The sequence below is a fragment of the Corylus avellana genome, chromosome ca9 (genome assembly GCF_901000735.1).
Source record: "Corylus avellana chromosome ca9, CavTom2PMs-1.0".
Taxonomy (NCBI): Eukaryota; Viridiplantae; Streptophyta; class Magnoliopsida; order Fagales; family Betulaceae; genus Corylus; species Corylus avellana.
This window is the reverse complement of record NC_081549.1, coordinates 7,680,128-7,695,270: the sequence shown is the minus strand read 5'-3', so window position 1 is coordinate 7,695,270 and position 15,143 is coordinate 7,680,128. Positions and strand designations below refer to the sequence as shown.

General features: G+C 35.4%; 2 protein-coding genes across 6 annotated transcripts; one reads left to right on the top strand and one right to left on the bottom strand.

Moving 5' to 3' along the window:
* The first annotated feature begins 4,388 nt into the window (after nucleotides 1–4,388).
* LOC132162248 (BEL1-like homeodomain protein 1) lies at nucleotides 4,389–6,094 on the top strand. The gene is made up of 5 exons (XM_059572510.1): nucleotides 4,389–4,401; nucleotides 4,529–4,808; nucleotides 5,018–5,078; nucleotides 5,367–5,962; nucleotides 6,028–6,094. Exons 1-5 carry the CDS (start codon nucleotides 4,389–4,391, stop codon nucleotides 6,092–6,094), a joined length of 1,017 nt encoding a protein of 338 aa, XP_059428493.1.
* On the bottom strand, nucleotides 6,051–12,581 carry LOC132191947 (BTB/POZ domain-containing protein At3g05675-like). Of its 5 annotated transcripts, XM_059607090.1 has the most exons (5): nucleotides 12,485–12,581; nucleotides 9,622–9,670; nucleotides 9,042–9,106; nucleotides 7,369–8,683; nucleotides 6,125–6,214 (listed from the first exon to the last, which is right to left on the bottom strand). In XM_059607090.1, exons 3-5 carry the CDS (start codon nucleotides 9,051–9,053, stop codon nucleotides 6,138–6,140), a joined length of 1,404 nt encoding a protein of 467 aa, XP_059463073.1. In that variant the 5' UTR covers nucleotides 9,054–9,106; nucleotides 9,622–9,670; nucleotides 12,485–12,581; the 3' UTR covers nucleotides 6,125–6,137. The 5 variants fall into 5 exon arrangements, with proteins under 5 accessions (XP_059463074.1, XP_059463073.1, XP_059463071.1 ...); XM_059607091.1 differs by lacking the exon at nucleotides 9,622–9,670 and having other exon boundaries at nucleotides 6,051–6,141; XM_059607088.1 differs by having other exon boundaries at nucleotides 9,042–9,670.
* Between the last annotated feature and the right edge of the window lie 2,562 nt (nucleotides 12,582–15,143).

Below are 15,143 nucleotides of genomic sequence, written 5' to 3'. Positions count from 1 at the left end.
TATTATTTTAACCTTTTGAGATAAATAGTAATTTAATATAATATAAAAGTAAATGTCTTAAATTTGAATCATGTATTTTATATACCTCTCATTTCAACTAAATATTTCTTAGATTAAGCTTTACCTATTCAATTCATTAAATAAGTAAATGGTAATTAACAAACTGAGCACGCCATCACTTCAAATATTATTTCATCAATCGTGCTTTTATTTTCTTCTTTTGTTTTTGTTTTTTGTTTTTTTTTTTTCCCAATTTATTGCTTCCCTTGAACTGTAATTTGCTCTCATGTAAACACTACCATCGAACTATCTTTTTAATGTTGTTTCATTGACCAACTGTAACTTTGACGTGCATGGATATTAACAAACATCTAGAAGTGTTTAAATTAATGTGGTTGATATTATATAATCCAACCAAAAGCTATAAATTAAAATAAATAAAAAAAAAAAAAAAAAAAGTTCAACAAAAGCTGCTTTGCCTCAGTCATAGCTACTAGAATAGAGGCCATGTGGTTGGTTGCATACTCTTCTCATAATTATTACGTAGTGTTTGGTAGTAATTAAATTTTGGGATAAATGTAAAACTGGTTATTGTGGTTGACCTAGATTATAAATTACTTATTGAGTTATTGTAGTATAAAAAATAATTTATAGATCTTCAGAGTAGGCTAGAATAACAGTTTACCCCTTAAATCAATTTCCATGCTCTAAAGACAAATACCAGTTTAATAAAAAGAGTCCAACTTAATTTGAGGGAAAACTTTGTCACAATTTACTAACTTGAATGTTGTTTTTATTTATTTTTCAATGGTTAGAAGATGTGATCCTCAAATTCTCGCAAAATGCTTTCAAATCGTGACTAGGGAAATGAAAATGAAAGAGGATTACGCATAGAGTAAAATTTTGGGGATATAAGAGATTAGGTTAATTTATTGAAGCAGTATGATTTGGAGTGAAGGCTGATGTGTAGTCTTAACTGGTGTCATAAAATGATATGAAAAACCCTAGTTATCATTTTTTAAAGTCATAAATTAATAATAACATGTGTCGCATTTTTATTGTGTATGATGTGACAAAGTAACGGATTTTGTTAAATTACTTAATGAAAATTGATTTCAATGAGTAAACTGTAATTTTTGCCTACCCTGAGGACCTATAAATTATATTTATTTTATATCACATGGAGTAATTTATAATTTAGGCCAACTATAGGTACCATAAGTTGTAATTTATGCCAACCACATGAACTAATTTTGCATTTATTCCTTAAATTTTGCTCCTTCAATCCACGCGTCTACTATATATATATATACTTTTCATAATAAAAACGACCCCGGTCAGCAGTCTGCTTGTTCTTTGTTTAACATCGATCGTTAATGAAGTCATGCCCCCAGAAACGTGGCTCACGTATATATCCTTTGACAAGTATTGGAACATGTTCTGGTTGACTGGCCAACAATTATTAATTATGTTTGGGAACTCAACTTGCACATCAGTGAATGTTTGAAACTTGCAAGAAATTCCAAATCTTTGCTGAAATTACAAATCAGTGGGCAAAAATTTTATTAAGGCACATGTCTTTATCAATATTGAATTTCCAGCCACTTCTATATATTATATTGGATACACACAAACTTTTAGGAATACCCAAACCATAAATTTCTGCTGCAACTTAGTATTAAGTTAGAATACTAAGTGGACTTGTATTGGTTTTATTGTCTTTTTCTTTCCATAGGTAAGATTAAATTTCATTGATAGAAAGAAATGTTAAATTTTATTGATAGCGTGAAACGTTAGAACCAATAAAATTATGATATTTGTCATATTTAAGTTAGTGTCACACTAACAGAATCTATTAAATTAGTGAACGAAATTTGACTTATAACTAAATTATTTTTTTGGCATACTTAGGGACCTTTGAGTTCATTTTGGTACCACATGGAGCTATTTGTAAATCAGCTATATTACAATGACTAATTTTGCATTTTTCCCTTATATATATGTTCTATGTAACGCCCCCAAATTTTTTTTCCTTTTAAATAACGGACGCCCAAGAGTACTACTAATTTTTTTGCTCTCATTTTTGCCCTCACCTAAACAGGTAAGGATGAAAATGTGGTTACCGTTAATGGTTATTGACTAAAACCGCTAACAATAACCTTCTAGGCGATTAGTAAAATTCACTAACCGCCTAGCAGTTAAACCCTAATAACCGCTAACGCTTTTTAAAAGAAAAAACCAAAACGACTTTATTTATATATATATATAGATATATAGGCGGTTAGCGGATAGTTAATAGCCGCCCACTTTTTCACCCCTATAAACAGGCACTTAGTATATTCACAACAAAATTTTAGCTATAATTTTTTTTTGTTTTTTTTAAACTATAATCATCAACGCTACAAAAGATCTAAGTCATGAACATCATAGCATTCATCCATAATTACATTCATCAAGAGAACATGACGTTTATAACTTTAATTGCATACCCAAGTTTATAGAATTAATTACTCCAGTCAAATATAGGCATAACAAAAGGTATTATATCAAGTTTTTAGGAGAGCTAATTATCTTTGGGCACATTTTATTGTTAAATTGACTGCTTTTCATTATTGTTATGGAAGCGTTTCCACTTTTTTTTCCTTTTAATCTTGGGTAAGAATCAAGAGTGGGAGAGATCATCTTTGATCTCCTCCCCCTTTTTCTTAGTTGTTATACCAAAAAAAAATTAAGACCAAAATATATACACTAAAAAAAAAAAACTCTTGAAAGCCATGACTATCATCTACTCATCTGCTCGCACCTACTTCTGTATTCTTTGTGAAATAGCATTTTACAAATAAAAGGTGAGTCTATGGCTCGATAAGTAAACAATAATTTAAAATGAACTTTGTAGTTAATTCATACAAACCAGTTTAATAAAGTTACATGTAATTCGTAAAATATATAAGAAGCACAACGTTTTTTTATTAATGTTATTAAAAAAGAGAGCATCTTCTATACAATTGTGGCATAACAAAATGTGGTTTTCTGTCACCAATCAAAAGTTGCCACGTAAGCCTATCATCCCAAGCTTACACGTATGAAAACAATATAACCACACCTGATTATACCAAATTTAAATTAAAAAATAAATTAATTTTTTTAAAACAAAATTAAAACGGCAATTATTGTGGGGGTATGGGCTGGCGTGGCCGGCGAGCCACCCTTAGGCAATGGGGTGGCCCGCATGTAGCCGGGTGGCTCGCCGGCCACCCCTTGGGGGGGAGAGGGTGACCAGCAAGCCACCCTTCCAATTTTTATTTTTTTTTATTTTTTATTTTTTAAGTTAATTAGTTTTTTAATTTTTTTTTTCTAATATTTGGTATTATTTGGTATATAAGGTGTTTTGTTTTGTTTTTTTTTGTTTTTTCTCTTATCATGTTCTATGCAAATGTACATTGATCGGTGGGTAGAAAAGTGGGCTTTTATGCAATGACCGTATTGATGATATCCTCTAAAAAAACATATGAGAAGTACATGCTATTAGAAAAATATGTGCTCCTCACATGCTAAGGAATACATTTCATTTCATCAGACTGGTTTGTTGCTAATTCATACAAACCAATTTTTAATGTAAAAAATGAGTTTTGTTTTCCATTTGAATTGGATTTTGATGTTGAGTTTTGTATTCAAATTCAACTCTGTGTTGGGTGTTTATTATTACAACTTACAATTTATGGAAGAGAGATGAGAACAAGAAGAGAGAATCAAAGAATTAAGGTGATTCGGCTTATGGCTTACGTCGACACATCAAAGTCTTTTCTTGACTACATCTTTGCTTATCTTTGCTTGAATTCAATTGAATAATATATTTAAGGGAAAAATATAATTTAGCCCTTAAAATTACCAGTCATTTTCATTTTGGCCCCCTAATGTTCAAAAAGTTATAAAGTAGCCTCCAAACTACCAAACAGTTGCAATTTGGCCACTCCGTTAGCCATTACCGTCAAATAGGATGAAAAATTTAAAACAACGTTGTTTTGGCAAGGTTAAATTACCAAAATGCCCTTTTGAAAAAAAAAAATCAATTAAAAAATGCACCCCCCCCTCCCCCAAAAAAAAACGATGTCGTTTTGAGGAAAAAGTTTCCGGCTACCCCATAGCCCCTAAACCACGGTTTTTTTTTTTTTTTCTTTTCTTCCCTCAAAACGACGTCATTTTGGGGGGCATTTTTTAAATTGATTTTTTTTTTCCAAAAGGACATTTTAGTAACTTAACCTTGCCAAAATGACGTAGTTTTGAATTTTCCATCCTATTTGACGGTAATGACTATCGGAGTGGCCAAATTGCAAATATTTGGTAGTTTAGGGGCTGCTTTATCACTTTTTGAACATTAGGGGGATAAAATGGAAATGGCTGGTAGTTTGGGAGGCTAAATTATATTTTTTTCCTATATTTAAGGATGTTAATTAGTTTTGTAAATGAATTCTTTTAATCTGAATTATTTTGTTCATGATTTTGTGTTATATATATAATATATACGAAGGTGGATCAACGGTACAGGCAGTACCACAGCCAGATGCAGATTGTGAATTTGTGATCTCCTCATTCGAGCAAGCGGCAGGAATCGGCTGTGCAAGAACATACACAGCCCTTGCCTTACAGACGATCTCAAAGCAGTTCCATTGCTTGAAAGATGCAATAACGGGCCAAATTCGATCTGCAAATAAGAGTTTGGGCGAAGAAGATTGCTTGGGAGGGAAGATTGAAGGCTCAAGACTCAAATATGTTGATCATCAGCTTAGGCAGCAACGAACTCTCCAACAGTTGGGAATGATCTAGCACAATGCTTGGAGACCCCAAGAGGATTACCTGAAAGATCAATTTCTGTTCTCCGTGCTTGGCTTTTCGACCACTTTCTCCACCCGTACGCATCTCAGAATTCTCATGTTTTTTCCACCCATTTGAACTTGTTTCTTCTTCAATTCAAAAGATTTGCTGATTTTTTCATGTAATTATTCAATTTGGAGTTCAGATATCCCAAGGACTCAGCCAAGCACATGCTTGCAAAGCAGACTGGTCTAACTAGGAGCCAGGTACGTACCCATCAAAGTCTAGCTTTACATCTCTTAGTCTTAGATTGCATTTGTCATTAAGAATTCCCAGACAAAAAATTCGATCTTAAATCAAATTCCAGCAAATGGTTTGTTTAAAATGTCATTTTTAAAAAAAATCGCAGGCAAGGGGTGATGCGTTTTAAAAAACGCACGATTTTAAAGTCTAAACTACAATTTTGCCAAATGCTTGGATTTTGAAATTGTAAATTCAAGCATACCCTTATTTTATATGTTGTTTTGGAGTTGAATAGCTTGGACATAATGCAGGTGTCTAATTGGTTCATCAATGCTCGAGTTCGGCTATGGAAGCCAATGGTGGAGGAGATGTATATAGAGGAACTGAAGGAGCAAGAGCAGAATGGATCAGAGGACAAAACAAGCAAGAGCAATGAAGATTCAGCATCAAAGAACAGTACTGCTCAGCATGAGAAAAGTCCTGCTACTGAACATCAAGCCAAAAGCTTCAATTCCAAACATGACAACTCTGCAAACCAGAATAGTGGTCCTGCAACCTCAATTTCAAGAGCTTCAACATCCCCAGTCGGAAGAAATGTTCAGAACCATTCCGGATTCTGTCTGATTGGGTCGTCGAAATTGAAGGGGATCACACAAGGAAGTCCCAAGAAACGGAGGAGCAATCAAATGCTGCATTCTCCAAGCAGTGTGCCACCAATAAGCTACATGGATATCAAGCCGAATGCAGCAGACAACGAGCAAATTTCTATGAAATTCGGTGATATTGAGAGGCAGAGCAGAGATGGGTACTCTTTCGTGGGGAGCCAAAAAGAACTTAACTGGAGGTTTTGGGCGATACCAATTGGGGAAATTGGAAGGTTTGATCCTGAGCAGTTTGCAGCACCAAGGTTTTCCGGCAATGGCGTCTCTCTCACTCTTGGTCTTCCCCACTGTGAAAACCTCTCCTTGTTAGGAACCCATCACACATTTCTCCCAAACCTGAACATTCAATTGGGAAGAAGAGTAGACTACATGCGTGAAGCAGAAGAGTTCGGTGGCATAAGCACTTCCAACACTCACTCTTCAGCTGCATATAAAATCATCAACAATATTCAGAACCCAAAGAGGTTTACAGCACAATTGTTGCCTGACTTTGTCGCCTGGAGAAGAACATGATCAACAAATTCATGGCTTCAGGATATCTTTCACATTTCCTTCCTGCTCCCACAAATACTAGGGAGCAAGGAAAATGCATGCATGGTAGGGAAAAGAAAGAAGAAAATTTACTTACTTTTTAGTATAGGTTTATACTTGGAATAGAATCATTTGAGTTCAAAGACAGCTTAGGATTTGAGAGCATATGGTTGAGGATTGTATATTATTTTTGTTAGTTTTGGAGGTGGATAGATGGATTTATCATGTCATAAAATTAGTTATCTGGTGGGTACACCAATAATATATATATATATATATATATGTCCTTGTGATGAATGTGTATGATCCATGGAATCAAGGAGCCAATTTTCTTCTAGGGTTCTCAGAAGAAAGAATATGGAACCCTATAAGTAACAAAATAATATTATGAATGTATATACACAACATATATCACATGCTTTATTAATCCTATTTAAAATGCATATAAAAATGCATTTTAAATATCACCTGCTTTGTTAATCCTATTTAAAATGCATATAAAAAATAAAAAAAATGTGAGAAGTCCCATATAAAACCATTTGCCTAAATAAATTTTGAGCTGCTCGACCACCAAATTATTAATTTGGTTAATCAATTGCCGGAAATTTCAATCCGAACATGACACGCTTATTCAGGAGACTAGAATCTAGAACCATACATTTTTCTATAGGCCCAAATTAGACGGAAAACATTTGCTGCTCAGGGGACAGACTTCATTAAATAATCTGAGCTTTCAATCATCCCCAGCAGATGTTATCCATTAGCTGTTCTTAAAATAAGCAAAACAAGGACCTCATGCTCATTCATCATAGCATACAAGCATATTAAACTAATTGTCCTGTATGATAAAACTGGTCTAAGTAAATTTGACAATATGATTTCAGTTCTTCCACAAAATCAAAACCTTGAATGTGACTACTTTTACAATTGAACAAGCCCTACATCACATGATTATAACACCCCTAAAACTATACATTCAACAAGGAATTCAAAGCAAGAAAATTTTCCTTCTAAACCATTCTCTGATTTGTTTAAGGATAATTTTCCTCTCTAGATGCCTTGATTCCTAAAGGGTGTACTGATAAAAATATGCAAAAAGGTTAGTGAGTGTTGGTCGTACCATGATCTCCCACTACCAATGATAGCCTTCGCCTGGCAACCTTGGACCTATAACACCACACCTCAAATGCCTCAGTCAGGTCTGGATACTGAATATGCTCATTTCCTAGCCATTCAGTTAATATCTCTGCCTGATTCTCAGACGGCAAGGCAACAATTATTGATACCAATGTTGATTCCAAGGATTGCCACAGCTCGCCATCTATTTTAATTGCCAGAGCATTGTCACTGTCTCCATCACCGTCACTGTTAGTTATGACAGAATCAATCAAAGGTTTCGTAACCCTCACGAATGGAAGCCACACCTTCACTGCATAAAGCCGTTTCGCAGTTGGCAATATAACAGTGCCATACCCTATTGCCTCCAAAACTCTGGCTGCAACTTCAATAACTTTGTACCTTGTCTCAGCAATTTCAGCTTTTTCAGCAGTTGGACTTACATGCTCAACAACATTGACTATCGTATCTGATGCATCAATCCAGTTGTTGACAAATTCTCTCATAATTTCCAGCTTATTCAATATCTGACTAGCCCATGACAAATCAGAGAGATAGGATTGAAATGACTGCATTATTCCAGGCCCACAAACCGATTCTACAGGTTCACGCAACGAAGCTTCTAATAGATTGTTGAATCTGGACAATAGCCTCTTTACGCATTCTTTCACCTCCAATTTTATCTCGTCATCAGCAGTTAATAGAGGGGCATCATCATCTTCAGTTATCATGTACTCAAGCTGCTCCTGTGCTGAAATTTTAAGATCATTCATTGGTGAAGGGGATGATGTGGCAAATTGGAGGGCTGAGAGAAACAACCCCATGATAGCTGATGGATTCACCGGTTGAAGACGGGCAAGAATGGGCTCTGTTTGTAATCCCATGCCTGGTATGATTCTTAGAATTTCCTCCTCCTCAGAGTCTTCCCACGGGACAGCTTCCAAGTACTTCACACAAGCAGTAACAATTTGTGGGCACCCAAGCTTGACAGCCACCTGCAGTATGCCAAGGGCATTTCTAACACCATGCCACATTTCATCCATTGAGCCATCTATGACAGCATAGAGAAGGCGTACAACATTGACATAGTAGTCAAAGTCAGGTTCATGGCAGTAAACCTCAACACAGTTGCGTGAATCAAGAATCTGACACGTTGGCCAATTCTCAGAGAGGCGGTCAGCAAAATACTTGCTTTTTTCTATGAGTATGTGGGAATGACAGTATATCCAGTCATCTCGGCCATCCTGTGTTCGTAGTCTCACAACTACATCACTGGTTGACCGGTCACCAATCTTGCTAGGAACCCGTGTTTCATTATCCTGAGAGCAAGGGAAGATACGAGGTACAAAAGAATGGGCAACTGAGTAGTTCGTGGGCAACAGTGGAGGTCAAAAGACACATTTGGAATGAATAAGACGGCATTAACTTGACGAGTTAAATTCCAAGTAGGCCGTATTATAAACAAAACAAAGTAACGTTCATAAAAGTTGATTGTGGTACTGGACCAAAACAATGACAGTACTAAAACAACAGTGAAATGTTTCAGTTAGAGTGTGTTATTGTAAATTATACAGCCAAGAGCCTAAAAGAAAGAAAGTTTTAGCAGTCTAACATTTAATAATGGTACAACAAAGTGACATGATTACAAAATGAAAAAAAGCAAGTGGATAAACTTACAGGAGAGACCATTGAAGCAATGGGCACCTAAGAGTATTATCTTTTATGCATTAACATTATGGCACCTGTACCGTAAAGAAGAATCTACATGAAAAATCAATATGATTGTAGAATTACAAACACGTTAATGGCAAAAGCAACAGCTACAGAACTACAAGACACGTCAAAATCTTGAAATAATCGTTTCTAATAAAATCCAAGATAATCCACAATAATCAAAACAGACCTCATGAGTGACCCAGAGGAATGTCACGCACAGATCTCCAACATTGTCTAAAAGTTTTTTTTTTCAATTGTAAAATTCCTGCATTTGCTATGTTTCCACCTGACAGATACCTATAGGAGGTTTTGTTATGTTTCAAATATAATAGTTCCAATGGATAGTGAAGTTGTAACATGCAGCCTAGGTGTATTTGTTAAAGCATCCAATCCAAAAACTGAACCTAGTAAGTGGAGAGGTCCAAAAAGTACATATTTCTATGAACAAGTATACAGCCAACCAATGTGGGATTCCTTAATATAAACAATCAAGCAGCAGAAATTTGGACTTGCACGGCGAATGGAAGATAGGTGTTACAACCTTCAGAATGATCTTGGATTTCTCCAGGTTTCCTTTACACCTCATAACACTATATAAGGAATAAAAATACGTAAGAAAATACTATTCTACCCTTAATGATAAAATGAAACTACATTAAACTTGGCAATAATGTAGGACCTTGTAAAAATATTAGCAAGTTGCAGTGAGGATGATCTGTAAGCTTACAATTCCTTGCTCAAGGTGCTAACATACAAAATGACAGTCAATTTCAATATTGTTTGTAGCTTATGAATAGTAGTATTATCAATAGTCTGAATGGCGCTTATGTCACAAAGTTATAGGAGTTGGAGAGAATAGATTGACCCCCATATCTTGAAACAACCATCTAAGCCATATAATTTCTACAGTATGAGCCATGAAAAGTAGTATTATCAATAGTATGAGCCATGAAAGTATTTAGCTTCTGAACTAGATTGAGAAACAACATTTTGCTTCCTACTTCTCCAAGATATGAGGGAGTCTTTTTTAAAAAAAAAAAAAAAAAAAAAAAAAAAAAAAATTTCTTGTAGTAGAGCATGTAATATGCATGCAACTCCTAATTAGGAGAAGAATGAATGAAGTAACAAAGCACAGAACAAGGTGTCACTAAGATATTGTGGAATACAAACAACAGCCCAATGCAATGATGTAGGGGCAACATAAAGAATATTAGGCCTGGCAACCATAAGATACGCAAGACAAGCTATGATTTGCCAACATAGAGTGGGATACTGCAACGAAAATCTATCAGTAACTCAAAGCTTAACATTAAGTTTAGGAGGTGTATCACTAACATGTTTTCATAAAATAAACAAGCATGATTAGTGATCTCACTAGCATATAGAGTTTTTTTTTTCATTTAAAAAAAAAGAAAAAAAGAAAAAGAATTCGAGTACCTGACCCACTCATCTGAACCAACCAACATCAGCTAGGTTCCAACCATGTTGGGTTGGTGGTTGGAAAAAAAACCTAAGATGGATCGGTTTGGAAGTTGGTTTTATAAGGCTAGGAAAGATGTTGTTTCAAGTGATGCATCCTTTCCCCCCCCCCCCCAAAAAAAAAAAAACTGTGACGTATCTCAACTTTATGACCACTAGTAATGATCATATGGTCTATATACATAAACCACAAAATCAAACCATGCTTTGACGAGGAGTAAAAGAGACTTGAGTCATGCAAAATTTTACAAAAGCCAATTTATTGCATCATACGACTAAACTCCTCAAACCAAGCTCATGGTGCTTCTTTGAGACCATACAAAGAACAACTACAGTCTACAAAACTGGTTAGGAGCACAAGAAAATCAAGGAGGCTGCATGTATACTTCTTGAAGATAACCATTAAAAAAACATTTGTAATATTCATTTGATATGATAGCCCTTTGCGGGAGGCAGCAACTGAAATTAAGGTACAAACTGATGTCATTCAGGCAACAGGAGCAAAAATGTCATCACAATCAAATCCATGCTCCAGAGTATAGACTTTCTCCAACTGAATGAGCTTTGTAAGAGAGACAGTTTGAGAGAGGGCCCCTTGCAAGGAGGCAGATTCAGGTTGTAAATTAGTTTGAGAGACAAATGGAAAAGGAGCAATGTCTTCAAATACAGAGAAATCAGAACATGGATCATGAAGTGGGACAGAAGGAAGATGAGGAACGGACTCTATCATGACAGGAGAATTGATTTATGGAGAAGTAGATGAAATAGGGGATTGCTTAACATATTTTATCATTAATTTATATTCTTCTTCAAATCTACATTCAAAATGTCTTTCTAAGGCTAAAATTAATCTAAAATTTTACATCAATACCAAAAGTGATACACGCTCTTTAATAAACAAAAAAATAATAATAAAGGAAAGAAAGAAAGGCAGTTAACTTGCATGTTATAACACAAACAAGTGTCTACAAAGGATTTATTGAGCATGTATAATTTTTTTTTTTCCTATTCTGTTTTGGGTAAGAAAGAAACTAAGGATCCAACCCCAGAACTACATGACACATAAAATCTAGTCTCTATCTCTAAGAAATCCCCTGGAAACTCGTGTTCAGAACTTTTGTTTCTTTCATGAGATGCCATATTCTAGCTAACGAACCAGCAGCTTATTTTGTTTCTCCATAGACATAAGAAACCATAGCCTTCAAATTTTCTTCTTGGCTAATATTCTGACAATCGAAAATTAGACTAATTTTCCAAGCAATATTCTGTTTTCTTCAGTTACAATTAAATACGAATATTTGCATCCCCTTCAATATGTGATTGCCTACAACTTCTCTAGTAGCCGATAAAAGACGATTTCTGGGGCCATAGCTTCTACGAAGCTAAAGGAACTGAAATGTTTTTAAAGAACACATGTAATGTACCGGGACTCTGTTAGAACACTGCACAAGCAGATGGATGCACCAAAAACAGCAAATTTTATGCAACAATTGATTGGATTAAGCAAGTGGGTGAAGGGCAAATGAAGTAGTTTCAGGAAGTGGGCACACATTTCGGCCTTTACTTATAAAATTTAGATTTCCTATTATCTTCTGAGTGCACCATTCACCAAAATAATCCTGCTTTTTTCCAAATTCTCAGGCTTTATAAGCAACTTCTGGAGGCAGTAATTATAGAATGCAATCACATTCTGGGCCTAATAAGCAATGTGAAACTAAACAATATGTATGACACAAAAAACCTGAAATTCATCCATTGTATAATAGAAAACAAGTACTTGAAGAACAATTGGAAGCCAAAATCAACCAGAAGCGAAGCTCAAAGTGAAGCTAAATATAGCTGCTTTTTCCAAAAACTGAATAAAGAATACAATAAAGGAAAAAAGAAAACAAATTAAAACCCAGTTAGAAAGAGAGAATCGGTACCTCATATTTATTTTCAATCTTTTTCGTTTCTTGAAAAGAAGCTTATTTATATTTCGCATGAGAAAAGCAACCCAGAAAGCTCTTTCTCTCTCGGAGGGTGAGGATGAGGGTGAAGTGGGTTACAACGAGCTTTTCGGTTGTTTTATTTGCTGGTGAACATATTGTTACCAAAAGTTGGGCCAGGATGGAGAAAGAGCCGTATTGCCTCTCATACAGTCCTAAAAACGTTGGGCCCCCATAACCCCAAGCCCAACTTGCTCTTTTTTCTATTCAAATGACAAAAGTGGGCCCAAGCCCAATTTGCTCTGGGTTGAAAAAAATAGAGAAATAGTATTATTAAATAAGGATAAATGCAAAATTGATCATTATGGTTGGCCTAAATTACAAATCACTCCATGTGGTATAAAAAATAATTTATAGGTCATTGTACTTGATCTAAATTATAAATCACTTCATATGGTATAAAAAATAATTTATAGGTCCTCAGGGTAGGCCAAAATAACAGTTTATTCTCTGAAATCAATTTTTATGATTTAAAGACAAATGTAAGTTTAATAAAAAAGAGTAACTCAATTTTCTCCAATTTAATTTGAAGGAAAAAATTTGTCACAATTTATTAACTTAAATGTTGTTTTTATTTATTTTTCAATGGTTAGAAGATGTGACTGTCAAATTCTCGCAAAATGCTCTCAAATCGTTGCGAGGAAGATGAAAATGAGAGAAGGTTATGCATAGACTAAAATTTTGGGGATATAAGAGATTAGATTAATTTATTGAAGCAGCATGACTTGGAGTGATGATTGATGTGTAATCTTAGCTAGTGTCCTAAAATTGTAATATCCCAACTTTTTAAATCGTTTTAAAAAGAATTTTAACTCCTTACTCAACAAGTTATTAGTCTTCTAAACAGGCCCAAAACAGAAAACCCTAAAACCTTCTTTGGCCCTTTTAGCAAGCAAAAGTCTAAGATCACCTTCACTGGATGAGCTCGTATGAACCTCACGCCACCCTTGTGAAATCGTACTCTTAACACTTTTAGCATTTTGTGAATAGTATATGAGTGCTCGTATGAATAGTATATACGAGCGCTCATTGACCATTTTTAAACTCTTGGTTAATACTTGAAACGCACACCTGAAAAGCATTTTTAGCTCGTTGTGAACAGTACACGAGCACTTCACTGTGGACCACACGAGCGCTCACACCTTTTTCAGAAATCACCTGACAAAAGCTGTGAATAGTACACGAGTGCTCGCCCTTTTTCAGAAGTTTTCCCATTTTGCCCCCAGCTTCTTCCCCTATAAATACCCTATATCCCCATTCGACCCCAACCTTCATTTAGCCTCTAAAGCCTTAGAGAAACCATGTTGCCTTCATTTTTGAGTGTGTGTGCGCTTTGTAAGTAACATTGGAGGAAGGAGGAGCACTCTTAGGAGACTTACTTGTTGAGATAATCTTTACGCCTTCTTGTTATTATGTTGATTTTTTTTTTGTTTTACAATAGCCTAAATGTTTTCTTAAAGTTATGATTACTCCTTTCAATGTTTTAAGCATTTTAGTGTTACGGCAAGCCTTTGCACCATTTCTTTGTTTAACAAGACTTGTTTCAAAAAGTGTTTTCAAAAGCCGCCATTAAGGACACTTGCAATATGTTTTGTGCTTGAAACGAACATATTTCTTATAAACAAAGAAGCGTTTTCAAAAGCTTTTAACACCTCTTGAATTCTTGTGTTTTACTTGCTTTATTAAGAGCTTAGGAAGTAGGAATCAACCCATAACTTTAAATAGGAGCCTAGGAGCATTTTGGTCACTTTTGGCTAAACCATAGCCTCTGGATGAACGCTCGTCCTAGGAAATGAGCGCTCGACCCGAGGCCGGCTATTGTGCTCCTTAGCCCCATAAATGCTTACAAGGTCGTAACCCCCTTTTTTTTCATCATATGGACCCTTGTAGAATCCACTAGTATAGCTTATAACAATGAGTCATGTTTTATTATAGCAGGGATTCGCGATGTTGGAAAACTTAAGCGAGTGTACGAGGTAAGTAAACGCTTACGAACATTTTCTTTAAAAACGTGGGATATGTCTGTTGACTAACCACACGTATGATATGAGCATGTCTACATTTTTGTAATAACTTAGTAATTGCTTTAATAACATATTTATAAGATGCATCATATGACATGGTACATCGGTACGTGCGGCATAATGGCCATGCGCTTACTATATATACTTGATTCTATAGTCAAGTGTGTGTGGGGGGGCCTTGGATCCAATGGTTGTTTCTTGACTGGCACAACCTTAACGTCCAGTCACTACATGATGCACATCATTAGTGGTGTGGGCCACCTAAGGTCGGACTCGGTCGTACCACTAGTGTTACGGATGGTAGCGTACAATATCCGGGGCACTGGTATTGTATTACAAGTCTCTTAGGACAGCGCCAACCCTGCTAAGAAAGGGTAATATCTCGGGAAGACTATACATAAGAGTTATGACCTATAAAGTATTAATTTTTATACATTAAAATACTTAGGTGATTGCTGTCGGGAGTACACCACCCTTTATCAAACCAAACGATATTTTCAAGGTGTATTAACGGAGACAACACCTCTTTTAAGTGTTTACCCAAACTGCACATTTATTTCTGCTTAATAATT

Excerpts from the sequence above, each read along its gene's own strand:
- LOC132162248 (XM_059572510.1), top strand. Across the intron at positions 4,809-5,017 it reads CAGCAACGAACTCTCCAACA|ATATCCCAAGGACTCAGCCA; the intron begins GTTGGGAATGAT and ends TTTGGAGTTCAG. Across the intron at positions 5,963-6,027 it reads GAGCAGTTTGCAGCACCAAG|GAACCCATCACACATTTCTC; the intron begins GTTTTCCGGCAA and ends TCTCCTTGTTAG.
- LOC132191947 (XM_059607088.1), bottom strand. Across the intron at positions 6,215-7,368 it reads ATTGGTAGTGGGAGATCATG|GCGACAAAGTCAGGCAACAA; the intron begins GTACGACCAACA and ends GTTCTTCTCCAG.